Below are 15349 nucleotides of genomic sequence, written 5' to 3'. Positions count from 1 at the left end.
ACTGACAGCTGTGAGACAAAGACTGGTTGCCAGTGAGACTAAAGTGGAGGCTCTGGAAAGGGTGAATTTAGCTCAAGAGGCAGAGATGACAGCTATGAAGAGAAGACTGGCTGCAAGTGAAACTGAAGTGGTGAATCTGAGGAAGGAAGCTGCAGCACAGACAGCTGATCTGAGGTCAGTTACTGAGAGACTGGCAGTCACTGAGACTGACATGGAGCACGTAAAGAAAGACACTGCAGCACAACACACAGACCTGACCACTATGAGGACTGAAGTGATGGACCTGATCAAGGAACAAGCATCTCAAGACACACAGATGGCTACTGTGAAATACAGACTGGCAGTAGGTCTACTTGAAGTTTAGGACCTGAAGATGAAACACGCAGCACAAAAGGCAAAGCTGACAGCAGTGAAGACTAGACTGGCAGCCACTGAGACTGAAGTAGTGAATCTAGAGAAAGAAATTACAGAGAAAACAAAGGTGGCATTCTCAGCAGGTCTAACTAACTCAGGATACATAGAGTCTGGGAATACTGATCTGAACTTGGTCTTCACTAAAATCATCACCAATGTTGGACAGGCCTACAGCAACATGAACGGCTTTTTAACAGCTCCAGTAAAAGGAGTCTACTACTTCAGATTCACAGTCGCAGATCATCTAGCCTCACGCAATATGAAAATCAAGATGGCTTGATTGGAGAATGGAGAGCAGGTCATGCATTCTCCAGTGGTGAGACTCTGCAGCTGGAGGTGGGAAATGAAGTTAACATGCAACTCACTGCTCACTGCATAATATAGTGAGGTCACATGTGTAACTAGGGTTAGACAGCTGCAGGACTGTAAGGAGCAAGAGTATTGGATTAGAGTCATGGTCTACACCTTAAAATCCATGTCCTCCATAGTCACTGTTGGTGGTCATCACTGTTCACTCTTCATTTGTTGTCAGACTTGAGTAATTTTCACTTTGTGTAATGTACTTTTATGCAGCAGTATAAACACAATTGTTGTTTAGTATTATGCTGCACTTAAATAGTACTATGCTATCAATCTACCTCTTCCATATGAGCAGGGCTTTATGTGAGGCCGTCATGCAGGTATAGGGAGAATGTGAAGGTCCAACAGTGTCATAGCGCCATAGTGTCATAGCAACTTACAGAAAGAGGTGGCTGATGGGTAAATGCAAAGAGAAAGAAAGAGAGGAAGTAAAGATCACTGAAGGAAGAGAGAGAAAGAGAGAAATGAGAGAGAAGAAGCAATAAAGGAAGAGAGGAGATGGGAAGATGGGAAATGGAAGATAGAAGATTCAATTCAAGAGAGGGAGAGAAAAATCAGAAGAGGGTGAGAGAGATCAGACAATGGCGGAAGGGAGAGACAAATGAAGAGAAGAGGAAAGAGGAGAATTAAACAGATGACAAGAGAGGAGAAGAGAAGAGTGAAAGAAGGCACCTGCTACATCGGTATTCTAGTGAAGGGTGTACGTTACAAACAGCACAATGGCACCCCTACATGGCAACTGACATATTAATGTGAATTTTCCTACAGTTAAACTATATCAACACAGACAAACAAACCAATGCCCAATGCCAACATCAGCACATTTTACACTGTGATACTTGGCCATGAGATACAAATGTTACAAAGTTACAAGTGAGTCAAAGCTATCCAGCATGACTCCATATCACTGAAAAACTTCCATTATAATTATGAAGAATAAAACAAACTGGACACTGTGTTCATTTCTCAGAGAGGGTCTGTTCATTTTCTTCTTAGTGGAATAATTGTTGAATATTGTTGTATTTTCTGCTTACTGGAAAAATATGTTTTCATGTCTAGTATGAGTTTATTTGCGTGTTTAATGCTTTTTCCATCGTTAATAATATCAGTGACAATATCAGTGACTTCACAGCAGAGCTTTTAGTAAAGCTGATATCTAATTTATGAAATTACCAACCTATTTAAAGCAGATTTCATCAGCCAAGCTGTAAAGTACCATAAATGATAACCTCACCCTAGCTACAGATCACCCAGAGCTGATTATAGTCACACATACAGCAAAGTCCACACTTCATATTCAGAGTCGTACTGAGATGCACTCATTACAGCAGGTCAAACGCCTCCACGACTGTTATGAAGTGTTTATGGGTGTTACTGTACTCTTGACAGACATAGGATATATTGGTGGCCAGGAAGCCACATTTAGTCTGTAAGTCTCAATGCATCTATTCAATGTTCTATTTTAATTAAATTTGATCTATTTATATTGGGCCGTTATCAATAGACATTGTCTCATACTTGGCATATTTAGGAGAAAGGTGTTTGCACCCTTATGAGAACACAAGAGTGGAGGTCTATGAGAATGTGAGTCCGTGTGTGTGACAAGATCCCACAGATAACCTTTAAAGTGTTGAAGATGGACATGAAAGACAAGATCCCACAGGTAACCTTTAAAGTGTTGAAGATGGACAAGAAAGACAAGATCCCACAGGTAACCTTTAAAGTGTTGAAGATGGACAAGAAAGACAAGATCCCACAGGTAACCTTTAAAGTGTTGAAGATGGACAAGAAAGACAAGAGCAGATTCAGGTATCATCACACTCCACCTGTACACACGCACGCACGCACGCACGGTCCTGGGCTTGCACGGGTCTATGCCAGATCAATGCCACATATGCCAGATGCTCAGTCGCATGTGTGCTTTAGATATTATAGCAGATGTTGTAAGCCTGGTGGTCAGAAAAGATCCTGGCAGAGCCTGATGATGCAAGACCAGAGGAGAAGTGCACACAGAGTTGATGAACTCAGCTTAAGGACTCAACTGCATTAACACAGAGTTGATGAACTCAGCTTAAGGACTCAACTGCATTAACACAGAGTTGATGAACTTAGCTTAAGGACTCAACTGCATTAACACAGAGTTGATGAACTCAGCTTTAGGACTCAACTGCATTAACACAGAGTTGATGAACTCAGCTTAAGGACTCAACTGCATTAACACAGAGTTGATGAACTCAGCTTAAGGACTCAACTGCATTGACCTGGACCTGGATGGACATGGCTATCCAGTGTGTAGTGATAAATAAATGACATTTCTCCTAAAACTATAACTATTGATAAAAATAAATCTATAAGCACTGATCAAGTTTATAAAAGTAACCAGTTTTCATAGTGCACTGTCATTATGTGACGGTGACAGTAAAACCATTGCTTCCATTTCAATTGCAAGCCATACAGCAGCGCTTTTAAAATGAGTATAAATTACGGTCATGTTGAATAACTGCAGCATGGTTACCAGGATCATGTCGGGGCACCCAAAGAGAACAAGCATGGATGGAATAAAAGGTCAGACAGCAGCTCTGCAATGAATATGACCATGGAGTGAACCAGATGTGAATATGACCATGGAGTGAATCAGATGTGAATATGACCATGGCGTGAACCAGATGTGAATATGACCATGGTGTGAACCATGTGTTTGGGCTCAGTCGTGCATTATCTCACCATATCCGGCCATGAAGGTGGAAAAACTCATTGGTTTCTGGCTGATTATCCTCAGTCTTTCCATCCCTCTGCCTGAGCATCGGACACAAACAGACAAACAGACAAACAAACCCCACCTCACTGTCACTATCGAAATATTAGCCAACCCTGACAGCCACTCTGATGAGCAAACCCATACACAGCCAGCCTCACTGTCACACACATCCACTTCCTGCCTTTTCAATGAGAGATGCCACATGGAGTTTCCTGGGCCTCCCGATCCGATTGGCAGCAAACTCTGGACTAGATATTCTGGCAGGGATACACAAGCTCCCCACAGTCAGGTCAGCTGTTATTTGAGCCAGATTCACATGCGCACTGTCCTACTGGGAGACGATACATACTCAAGGCTAGGTGTACAAGAGTGGCCTATGTTCTGTAATATTTGGGTAATCATTCAAACAGTTATCCAGAAATCTAGGACACTTCAACAGTAACATAGAAGCAAGTGCACATGAATAGCCCTACAGGCTACAGGAGTTTCTCAGTCAGTTTCTCGTTTAGCTAATGAACTGCATTCAAGTTCAGTCGGGCATAGTGGTGTATTTATCAAGACAGAACAAAAAGTTAACAATCACAAATTGTTAACACGGCAGGCATGTTCATTCATTCATTTTAAAAAGTCCAATAGGCTACACGCAAACAGCGATGAGACGACAACCAACACGCCATAAGTCGCACAACACGTTATCTCTTTTTTCAGGCAACAACGTTTAGAGAAATGTTTAGTCATTTAAATACTTCCTACCCGTGTGGTGCTTCGTTTGTCTGTCCATTGATTAATCCTAAAAAGAAAAGTATTGTATCACTGTAAGCGCAACTAGACTACATGGCATTAAAAACATCAGGTGCGGGGAAAAGTAAGCGTAAGCTAAACATCATCCAGTGACTCTTCAAAACTCCCCCAGTCATGACAGCAACGCAGGGGTAGGCCTATCCCACAAGAACAGAAGACAACCAAATATAAAAGGCCTTACTAATGCCTTGAAGCGAAATTAAAAACTTGTGTTAGGCTATCGTACGAATATAGAGACTTACCTTCCATAGTCCTTTTGGTAACATATCCGAAGTGAGTTTGAAGGCTTCCTCTCCGGCCGGTCATGTGTTTAATAATTAACTAGAACTCGATAACTGCCGTCGTCTACGGTGTTATTGCCCAGAACAGTCTCACTTGTCGCTAGTAAACTAGGCTAGCCTATACAAAAGTAAATCAGCTGCTGTGTAGAAAAACAGCATTTCAGTATGCATTGAAGTGGGGTAAGGCTGTAGCAAGTTTAAGTCTTAAAAAGGCCTTCCTTGGCTACGCCGTGGAGGCTGAGAGATTTGCTGCTGTGGGTGTCGAAGACCTGTCACTTTACCTAATTGTATCGTGAGGTAACGGCTTTGTACATTTTCTAGGCCAATACGCAACAAATTTCTTTCATTACATAAATCGCAGCCTCCCGTTGTCCCACTGGAAACAGTGGCATAGTCTGCCCTAGCTTCAGTACCCACAAACAAGTGTTTTATTTTGTTTTCAACAGTGCACAACTTATCATGTATCCTGTAGTTTTCTGCTGACATGCATCTTTCAAGGACAATTATGGCTTAGGCAAGGGTGAAAGTTTAACTTCAATCTTAGACAACGGGTGTCTGTTTCCCTTGCGCACCTCACAGACGAATGGCTCAATAACAACGCGATCACATAGATTTCACATTGGTCACATTCCTGAGAGGGATATTTCATCCTCTGTTTGTAACCCTAACCCACTTTCTTTTCGCAAACATGTTTACAACGGCTTAGGTTTCTAAGGGTTCGGATACTTTGTTAACGCGCAGGCCTACTCATTAGAACAGTGAGAGGAAGAGCATCCGCCGAGGGTTGCGCTCTGCGTCATCGACAAGCTCAAACGGCACGGTAGACTAAACCCACACGTCTAACAGCTGTCAGTGTCATTACAAGGATCTAGGCCTATACATGTTTACTTAGAAAAGTATGGCTGTAGTTTAACAGAACGACATTAACATTGGCAGCCTAACTCTTAGCATACCTATTGTGAGACATTAGATCCAATACAGTTCTGTACGTCGCCGCTCTAGATAGTCTATTGATTCAATTACCGACCTGATGGTGAGCGCAGTCACGGGAAATCTTTAAACCGTCCTCAACCCAAAAAAACGTAATGAGTTTAAAAGCCGTGGTCAGACATCAGTAGCCGAAAGTTCGAGGTTTTCATAACGGAGTTATGCATTGTTTTGGCTGGACACTTGGTTGAACAAACAGAATAGTTGTTAAATTGCCAAACTGTGTTATGATGGGCCCCTCTAGTGGCCTAGTTGACAGACAAGTCTCATCAGTTAAAAGATTTTGCTTTGTGGCCCACAACCAGTGACCAAAGGTGAAATAGTTCAATTCATCAATTACTTAATTTCTAGCTGTTCCAATTGTGCAATTTTAAAATAGACAATGACAAAGACACAGCACACAAAATCAGAGCATCGTCATATTTTATTCACATATGTTACATTTTGCATTTTTTTAAATGTCTAAATCACACTTCCCGAGATGAGATGGGAAAGTCTGAGTCAGCACCTACAGTAATGTACTGTATCCTTTCTGTAATCACCGTTCACGCAGGAGCTAGCTCGCGGCCCGTCTCTTGAATACACACCCGTCACTCAGAACACACTCCACATCTGTCGCTTCCAAAGTGTGGGCGGCCGCAACAATATTTCATCATAATAATATTGGTAATGGGAAAAGCTAAAGTAAACAGCTCCTGCTGAAGTGTCCTGCTGTGCCCGACACAGAGAGAGGTGATTACAAAACCTGGTTGTATTTTACCTGAACCCAATGCAGATCATGTAGTCTTCATACTCAAATCCCATAGTCAGATCAATCAAATCCCTTAAATACATTTTTTTTCTATAATGGGGAAGGCAAACATGAGATTATATTCAAGATATGCATTTCAGACACACAATTCCTGTGATATCGGGAGAATCGGGTTTGGATCAGTTTTGAGCTCTTAAAGTCTGATAAGAACTGACATTGGGAAAACATCACTTGTGAATACATAACCACTGCACACAGGAGGGCCCAGTCAGCCTACCTTAAACCAGTTCTAAACTCAGCCAAGTTGAGGAAAGTCTATTGTGCTGCTTCCCTTGGAGAAAACAGTGGAGCTATAATGAGAAGAATGTGAATATGCCAAATAATAATCACCCTTTACTATAAATTGCATATGTTGGGGAGTTTTATGATGCTTACTCAGACTTTTCATGTTAATAAATAGATACAAAAAAAAAAAAAACAATCCTAAAGTCTATCCTGGGCACCAATCTCAAGACCTTCACTCATAATCAGACATATCTGACCACCAGAGGCAGTATGGAGGCACAACCGCCCGGTGTAATCTGACCTCAATCTGGAATTGAGTGATATTTTACATCCCACTGTCAAAAACAGGCAAAGCCATTAGTCATTCTTTTCTCAACAGCAATTTCCAATCAGTCACCAAATGTCCATCCAATTGCAGAGAGCCACTGGCACACTTTTTCAAAACATTCAGATCCCAGAGCACTTCTGTTCTCCATTAACGTTCCAAGCGAAATAATAATAATGATGATGATCACACACAGACACATACACACACAATCAGGATTCTGTCCAAACTGATGGTTAAAGTGTAGACAGATCACTTTGACCCATCAGAGTTTGGCACCAAGGACTCTCAGCCCAAGCCTGTGGAGCAACAACGGCCCAACCAAAGGTTTTGGGTTGTTGTGAGCTGGGCTATTACGCTGCCATTTTACCGTCATATCATCATCCTTAAAGAAGTTCTAGCACTGGACAGCTCCTAGAGTGAAAGTGCTGGTGCTGCAGATTTATCAATAGAAGCAGAGCTTAAGCGTGAGTGTGTGTGTGTGTGTGTGTGTGTGTGTGTGTGAGAGAGAGAGTGTGAGTGTGTGAGAGAGAGAGAGAGCGAGACAGAGAGAACCTATCAAATTACTCAACTTCTGAGGTGCAGAAAAGAGAGAAAAAAAATCAACACTGGGGAAACTACTGAACTGAATGCAAGCTTAATCCTTTTTCATTATAACCTGGCTCTCAGGCACCTGTCTTTTTAGACCTTTGTTGTTTACTGGGCAGCTTTTAGAGCAACTGTTACATCATCTGCACATCATCTGCACGGGAGGGCTGTAATGTGAGGAGACTCGAAGACCCTTCCACCTTATATAAGCCTGGCGGAAGTGACGCCACAAAAAAAAACTAAATGGCCGCGAGGGCATTTCTTAGACGTCTCCTGCCTGTATGGGCAAGGTTGACAGGAGTGTCATAAAGGGCAGGATCCAAGGAAGCGGTGACGACTCTGGGCCAGAACTGGGCCGTGTCTGGGCCCAGTCCGTGACAGAGAGACACCACAGGAGCATGGGCTCTGCATGTCTGCCGTCACCCCGTGGAGCTTCTCAGCCCATTCAAGCCAAGCCAAGCAACAGCCACACAAACACACACATGACCTTCATCTCTTATGAATACAAAAAAAGTCAAAAAAACACCCACACAACCCTCAAAAAACAAATCATACATAAATCATTTTTACAATGGTAAATCTTGAACAATTGTTTTTCCCAAATAATGAATAGCAGCATTTATTTAAATATCTTTAAAAAGTTTTTTTTTGTTTTTCTTTTTTTTGTAACTACAGCAAAAAAAAAAAAAAAAAAAGATAAAATGAAATTCCTGAGGATGATTTTTTGCAACCAGATCTTAAACCCAGAGCCTTTCTCTGTGGCCTACATCACACTCCCCTCTGTCTGCCACTAAAAGGTTCGCCTTGATCAGTCAATGCTACCTGCATCTGATCCAATTTACCAGATAAATGCTATGATTGAATTTTGCCCATTAAATCTTTTCAGGCTCTTTAGACCCAATCCCAGTCAGTTGAAGTACAGAGGCTAACTCTGCTAAGTTTTTAGCACTGCCCACTGCCTCTCGCCGAAAAGCCACACACCGCGACCTTAAGCTAAAGCAAGTCACAGTAATGGTTTTGCATGCACAAGAACCCGTTTGCACATGCTAAATGTCTGAGAATGAACAAAATATAAATAATAGATATGTAAGAGCTTCTATGTGATTGGAGACATGGTTGCGCTACTCATCGAGGGAGGGCGGTGGTTTTCACATGGCTATTTCGTTTTGGCTGAAGTGCCACAGTTTCCTGGCCACGGTTATACCCCTTGTGTAGCGCTTCGAGAATGTTCTCATGCGATGTCTGTCTCATGGAACGTTCTGCAGGAGGAGTGAATGTTCTAGCTGATGCACTGAAAAACTCATTCACTGACGGGTTGGATGTTCATGCGTCTCCATGGCAACCTCACTAAAGCGGTTCCTCTCATCCCACCAGAAAGAGCCCTGCTATGAGACCAACACAAACCTAAAAAAAAATGGCAAAAAAGTTGTGCTTTAACTGCAAGCTGCTTTAACCCCAAACAGCTAATACCCCCCTGCTTTCTCTATTGTTTTTCCTTTAAAATCCACACCTCAATCAGTTACTTTTTTTTTTTTTTAACCTGTTTGTTTTTGTCTCTTTTTTTTTCTTCTTAAAAACACACACACTGTTAGTCGATAGGCATGATTGTACACTAAAACTTCACATAAACCCAAGGCTGGGGGGGCAGGAACCTCTTTGCACTGCACGTCGTTTTTTGTTTGTTTCTTTATATCGTACATGATACGAGTTTACCATAAGATTTACACCAGGCAGGGCTGAGTAACTCGCCCTGGGTGAGGCTGGGTTGCGTGGGAAGGGTGTGTGGGGGGGTGTCTCAGGTTGGGCCCTTGGGGGCCTCTAGGGTGGCAGGGGGAGGTTAGAGTCCGTTGTAGTGAGGCCCCCAGCGCTTGTTGATGTGGTCGAAGGTGTGGGCCACCCACTGCTGCTCCAGAACACGGTACCGCTCGGCACAGAGGAACAGCGGCTTGCCACGGCTGCAGGAGGAGAATGAAAGGGAGGAAGAGGGGGAGAGGGGGACCAGTAGGAGGAGAGGAGTAATGGAACAGAAGAGAGGTGAAGAGTGAAAGAGCATCAGTATAAAATATGGGAAACACAAACTACAGACAATTCAACCACTACTGGTTTGTCTGTGAACCTGAACAATATCGTAACAAAACAGCAGGCCTTTAATATTGAAAGTTAATTTTATATTTATAGTGTTTGTGTGAGTGTGTGTGTGTGAGTGTGAGTGTGTATGTGTGTGTGTGTGTGTGTGTGTGTGTGAAAGAGTGTGTGTGTGTGTCCTACCGCAGGTCTCTGTCCTCCTCTCCATGTGCATCCAGGTACACTGAGCCCCACAGACAGAAGCGGTGACCTCTGATGATGATGATGACTGAGGCATTGATGAGGAGGAAGATGCCTGTGGCTGCTCCGCAGTGCTGAGAGTGCTGCGGAGACAACGCACAAGGTCAAATCAGCACATGACAAAGGTCAAATCAGCACATGACAAAGGTCAAATCAGCACATCACAAAAGTCATATCGTCACTGGGGTAAAGATAAAATCACCTAATGGCAAAGGAGAAACACACAAAGGCCAAACAAGTCATCATCATCGACATCATGACCACAATTGACCTACACACCTACAATTCAATTAGCTTCATTGGCATGACTGTAAGTACAACTTACACGGAAAAAACTACACAATTATAATTTTAAAAAATCAAATGCATTCCAACATAACATTTCCATCTCTCCCTCCCTCCCTCCCCCCGTCCCTCTCCTCCACTCACCAGCACACACTCGCAGATGCCCTGCTGTTTGCAGCAAAGGCCCTTGAGGCAGACGAAGGCCCCGCACACCAGGCAGAGGGCCGGGTCCTTGGGCCCCTTGGTGCAGGAGGTGCAGGCCTTGCGGTGGTAGTACTGGAAGATGGTGTTGTAGTTCTCCGGCAGCTGCAGCAGGTGGGGCGCCGCCCAGCGAGGATCCTGCACCATCAGAGTCTATGGGGGCACAGACAGCGACCAATCAGATTACAGGGCTTAAAGCCACAGTACGCAGCAATCTGCTACTCTCTGGTATTTCTGGTATTGTTAGCACCTTGCTCTTGCGGGCGAGCTAGAGGACCTATGTTAGGAACAGAGGGTAAAGGTCATAGTGCGGGAGCTGATGGGTTTGGGTGGGGTGCCTGCTCCAGGGGTATGGAGCTTGTGACCTATGTGATGTTCGCAGCTTGCTAGGACCTACGCTAAGACTATAAGTTGAAGGTCATGGTGCAGGGTTAATGGATGTTTACCCTTTGTGGTCTCTTTATCCATGTGTGAGTGTGTGTGTGTGTCTGTCTATGTGTGTGAGTGTGTGTGAGTGTGTGTGTGTGTGCGAGGGGGGGGGCTTACCACCGTCTGCTCGACCTGCGTCTCGGGGAGGCCGGTGACCTCGGCGCACCACTGGGGCAACAGGGAGAAGGGGCTGACCGCCCACTCCAGAAAGGCTGCACTGCTGACAGGGTTTCCTGCCGGCGCTGCAGGGGCCAGCAGGCCCAGGCTGACCGCAAGCATAGAGAACTCCTCTTCAACCTGGAACACACAGCACGGGAATGACACCATGTGTGTGAGATTTTGTTAGAGTGATTATGTCTGAGTGTGTGTGGGGGTGTGAGTGTGTGTGTGTTTGTATGTGAGTAAGCATTTGTGTGTGTGTGAGTAAGTAAGTATGTGTATGGTTCGTGTGAGTCTGTCTAAGGTGTGTGTGTGTATGTGTGTGTGTGTGTGTGTGTGAGAGAGTGAGTGAGACAGAGAGAAAATGAATGCAAAAGTTGTTTGTGTCTGTGTGAGGTGTGTGTGTGTGAGGTGTGTGAAGTGTGAAGTGTGTGTGTGTGCGCACGTGTACATGTGCGTGTGTGTGTGTGTGTGTTCATGTACGTGTGTGTGTGTGTGTACATGTGCGTGTGTGTGTGTGTGTGTGTGTGTGTACATGTACATGTATGAGTGTGTGTGTGTTTACCTGGCAGCCTGCGAGGATGTCTCCATATAGGTGGTGCTGCAGCAAACTGGACAGACGCAGGAAGGGCAGACAGTACTGCTGCAGGGAAAACTCAATGGACTGGGGAGACCACACACTGGAGCACAGCTAGAGAGAGAGAGAGAGAGAGAGAGATATATTTGATTTAGAAAACCCTTTAATGGTACCACAATGAAGCACCTCTCATACACAGTTCCTAATGAAACAACAAAAATACATAAATAAACATAAACTACTCCACCAACGGAGCAAAAAGAAAAAGTGTCATGGAGCACAAAATAATGAGCTCCATGACAGCACCACACATCATCCAAAAAAAACTAAACTGCACCCATCAACCCACAAAAAATGAAACTCAACAACAAAGGTAACACTGGTAAAACAGAAACAATTCATGAAACAGTACTACATCATCTCCCTCTCCAGGCAGAATGGACACCTGTCGCCCACCGCGGGACTCACCACGACTGCGCCTTGCGCTGTCTGCGTAGCACGTTGACTTTTTTCTTAAGTCGATATACTTCAAGATCATCAAAGGCTCCAGCTTTAATCAAACACTTAAAATCCTTTATAAACTGCACCTTATCCTTGAAATAGTCTTCTACACGCACCCCCTTCATCCCATATGGGTCTTCTAGAAACGTACTAATTTCTTCCGCTTTGTAAAAAACTGACAGGGTGTCGGTCTGCTAACAGGCTGACCAGTTGGAATCAGATGAGTGCCCTGACAAGGTGGAATCAGTTGATAACTCTCCATTGGATTGAATGCCATAAGCCCATTCACTTTTCTTAATTTTATTCGTTTTCTCCCTTTTCAACAATTTTCTCTTCATAGCTGTAGGTAGTTTGAGCATTGTCTCCGTTTCCATCTCTGGCACCACACCCGACATTAATCTTTTAGTCTTTTCTTCCCGAGGACCAGAAGAGTCTGTGACTGACTCAGGGGAAGTGAGCTCAGCCACCTCACAACCTGCCACAGCAGCCTCCTTCACAGCCAGGTCAAACACCACAGGTTCAGTAACGACAGGCTCAGCCACAACAGACTCACCCGCGGCTGGATCACCAGCCGGAGGCGCTAGGCAGTCCGACACGACAGGGCCAGCCACAGAGACGTTAGTCAAAAGGGAATCAGGTGCAGGTGGATCCAATGCGGGAGAGTCAGCACGGGTATCCGTAGATCCAGCTGCAGTCGACTCGCTCCGCTCGGCACCCTGATCTCGATCCTTGGCAGATTCCTCCCTTTTTTCCGGGCAAGCTATCGCTATATGCCCTATTCTCCCACACCTAAAGCATTTCATCATGGAATCTGATGTCGCAAACACAGTATAATCAAAACCATCCACTTTAAACTTTAACGAAAGTTCGAGGTCCTCCTGTCCATTTTTAAAAACAATATAAACCTGTCTTCTAAAAAACATCATGTGTTTGACAAGAGGTGACTTGCAACCTTGGGGAATTTTCCTTATAGGGGACACTAATTTACTATAACGCGATAACTCACGTTCAATAAGTTCATCTCTCGATAAACGGTGGAACGTTTGACAGGGGAATTTTTCTCGAAGGACTACTGAGAGGAAAGATGGGCGTAAATTCACCTCATGGGTTTTTCCGACTGAACTCAAAAATTAAACAATTGCTTTGTTCATTCTTGAGGCAGAAACTACATGTTCATGGCCTACTACCAGGGCCGGATTAAGGCAATGGGCTTTAGGGGCTGCAGCCCCGGGCCTCGCCACCAGGGGGGCCTCAGGTTGCCCGATGTCGAGTGAGTCAACGGCACCGCGCATAACATTAGAAACATTCAGAGTGAAACAAATTATAATGCGCGAAAATGTCCGGTCAAAGAAAGCACGAGAGTGGGGCCAAAAAACTTGTCCGTGGACCGTGACCCTCTAATCGCAAAAGGCCTCAAGTGCAAAGTAAGACTGAAGAAGATAAATTCACATTTCTAAACTTTGCTTTGGTTGGCACCACATTGCATTAAGACAGGGATAAACGCTTACGTGCTTTCAAATACGATGATGCAGGTAACAAGCCAGGCTTCCCGGTTCCATCTAAATAGGCCTAATCGAACGTAAATTCTTTCAGCAATTGAAGATGTATTCGAGTTCTTATCCTCACGCATATCGCTGCAGATAGGCTAATTCATTGAAAATTGTAGACAAATTATTTGCTAGCCAGTTAGACATAGCTAAGTGAAATGTTTTAGCTTAGCTATAGAATCTTCCATTTTCGCAGTCATGGTCAAATATAAGTGTAGAAGTTTTCACTGAGGTTATTTGTCAGATCAGCAGGACTAAATAGGTTCTACGCTCAATCCAGTTTGTGAGGTATTGCGCATTCCGAGATAAGGCACAGCTGGTCGTTGCCTCGTCGTCTTGCTGTCTTCTGTCTGTTTGAACAGGACATGTGCAAATTCAGCGATTTTGATTATAAAACTGCTCGAAATAATTGGAATCATGCAGAAAATACATTTATATCACAGACCAGTAGAAAATATGTATTTCCTTTGATCGTTATTTGTTTTTTTACTTTAATGATGACAGGTGAGGCTCTGCCTCCCCTGACCGCACGTCCGTGCTCTCGCATAGAAACGTGGGCGCGGAGCCAAGCTCACTAATAGGCAAATGCTTAATCAATTCGTTATTTCATTCCCTGGCTATTTAGCCTTGTTTTTGCTTTTGAATGAATGGAAATATGTATACATTTACATTATTGGTTTATTATTGTCTACAGTGTAGTCTACTACACACATACATTTTATCCTTGGCTTTAAACTGATCATATTTATAGAGTGGTTCTGTGGAGTTTAAAGCACTGATGTGACAGTGCACCTGGCGTGGGTTTGTGTGCGTGTCATGATGTGCGTCGGGGCGATATAGGGGCCTCATCTTGGTAATTAGCCCCAGGCCTCAAAATGTCTTAATCTGGCCCTGCCTACTACACCTCCAACAGCTAGACTGCACTCCTCAATACTAACCCCGACTTCACTTTCACGCCGTGGCGCCGGGTTAAATATTCAAAATCCATTGTTTCCCGAGGTGCCAAAAACAGCCGAAGACACAAAATCAATAGACAACCTAATGGTCAAAACAAAATTACATATATACAAATAGACATAATACAAACACGCAAACAAAGTTAGAAAAGCTAGAAGGCCACAGACGGCAACCTGCTGCACTCACACTCAACGCGCTCCGCCCACTCACTCACACATGCGCACAAGAGCGAGAGAGAGGGAAAGGGAGAGGGAGAGAGAGACAGCAAGAGCAAGGGAGAGAGAGAGAGGCACACAAAGAGGGAGAGAGACAGGGAGAGAGAGGGAGAGAGAGAGAGAGAAAGAGATAGACAAAGAGGGAGAGAGACAGGGATAGAGAGGGAGACAGGGAGAGAGACAGAGAACGAAAGGGGCAAACAGAGAGAGAGACAGAGAGAGACAAAAGATGGAGAGAGAGAAACAAAGAGGGAGAGAGAGAGAGAGAGACAGACATGGAAAGAGAGGTGGAGAGACAGCGAGAGAGAGAGAAGGGGACAGAGAGAGAGAGAGAGAAGGAAGGGGACAGAGAGAGGGAGAGAGAGAGAGAGAGAAAGATAGACAGACATGGAGAGAGAGGTGAAGAGAGCGAGAGAGAGAGAAGGGGGGCGAGAGAGAGAGAGAGAGAAGGAAGGGGGCAGAGAGAGGGAGAGAGAGAGAAAGAGAGAGAGGGAGAGATAGACAGACAGACATGTAGAGAGAGGGATAGATAGAGAAAGAGAGGGGAAGGGGACAGAAACAGCACACACTCTCATGTTAGCACAGTAATGATGGTGATGCAAC

The 15349-nt window shown here is 44.3% G+C and overlaps 1 protein-coding gene across 1 annotated transcript in view; it reads right to left on the bottom strand.

Annotated features, from left to right (window-relative positions):
- Positions 1–6014: 6014 nt before the first annotated feature.
- Positions 6015–15349, bottom strand: part of ubr3 (ubiquitin protein ligase E3 component n-recognin 3) — a 65845-nt gene continuing 56510 nt past the window's right edge. Inside the window, exons 36-40 of the mRNA XM_080838834.1 lie at positions 11515–11640; positions 10908–11087; positions 10305–10514; positions 9819–9958; positions 6015–9505 (exon numbers count right to left, since the gene is read on the bottom strand). Coding sequence (XP_080694960.1) covers positions 9388–9505; positions 9819–9958; positions 10305–10514; positions 10908–11087; positions 11515–11640 — 774 coding nt within the window. The 3' untranslated portion in view covers positions 6015–9387. The remainder of the gene's footprint in view (positions 9506–9818; positions 9959–10304; positions 10515–10907; positions 11088–11514; positions 11641–15349) is intronic.

The sequence above is a fragment of the Sprattus sprattus genome, assembly GCF_963457725.1.
Source record: "Sprattus sprattus genome assembly, chromosome: 5".
In the NCBI taxonomy this organism is placed as follows: Eukaryota; Metazoa; Chordata; class Actinopteri; order Clupeiformes; family Clupeidae; genus Sprattus; species Sprattus sprattus.
The sequence above is the reverse complement of the archived record's forward strand: the minus strand, read 5'-3'. Positions and strand labels throughout refer to the sequence as shown.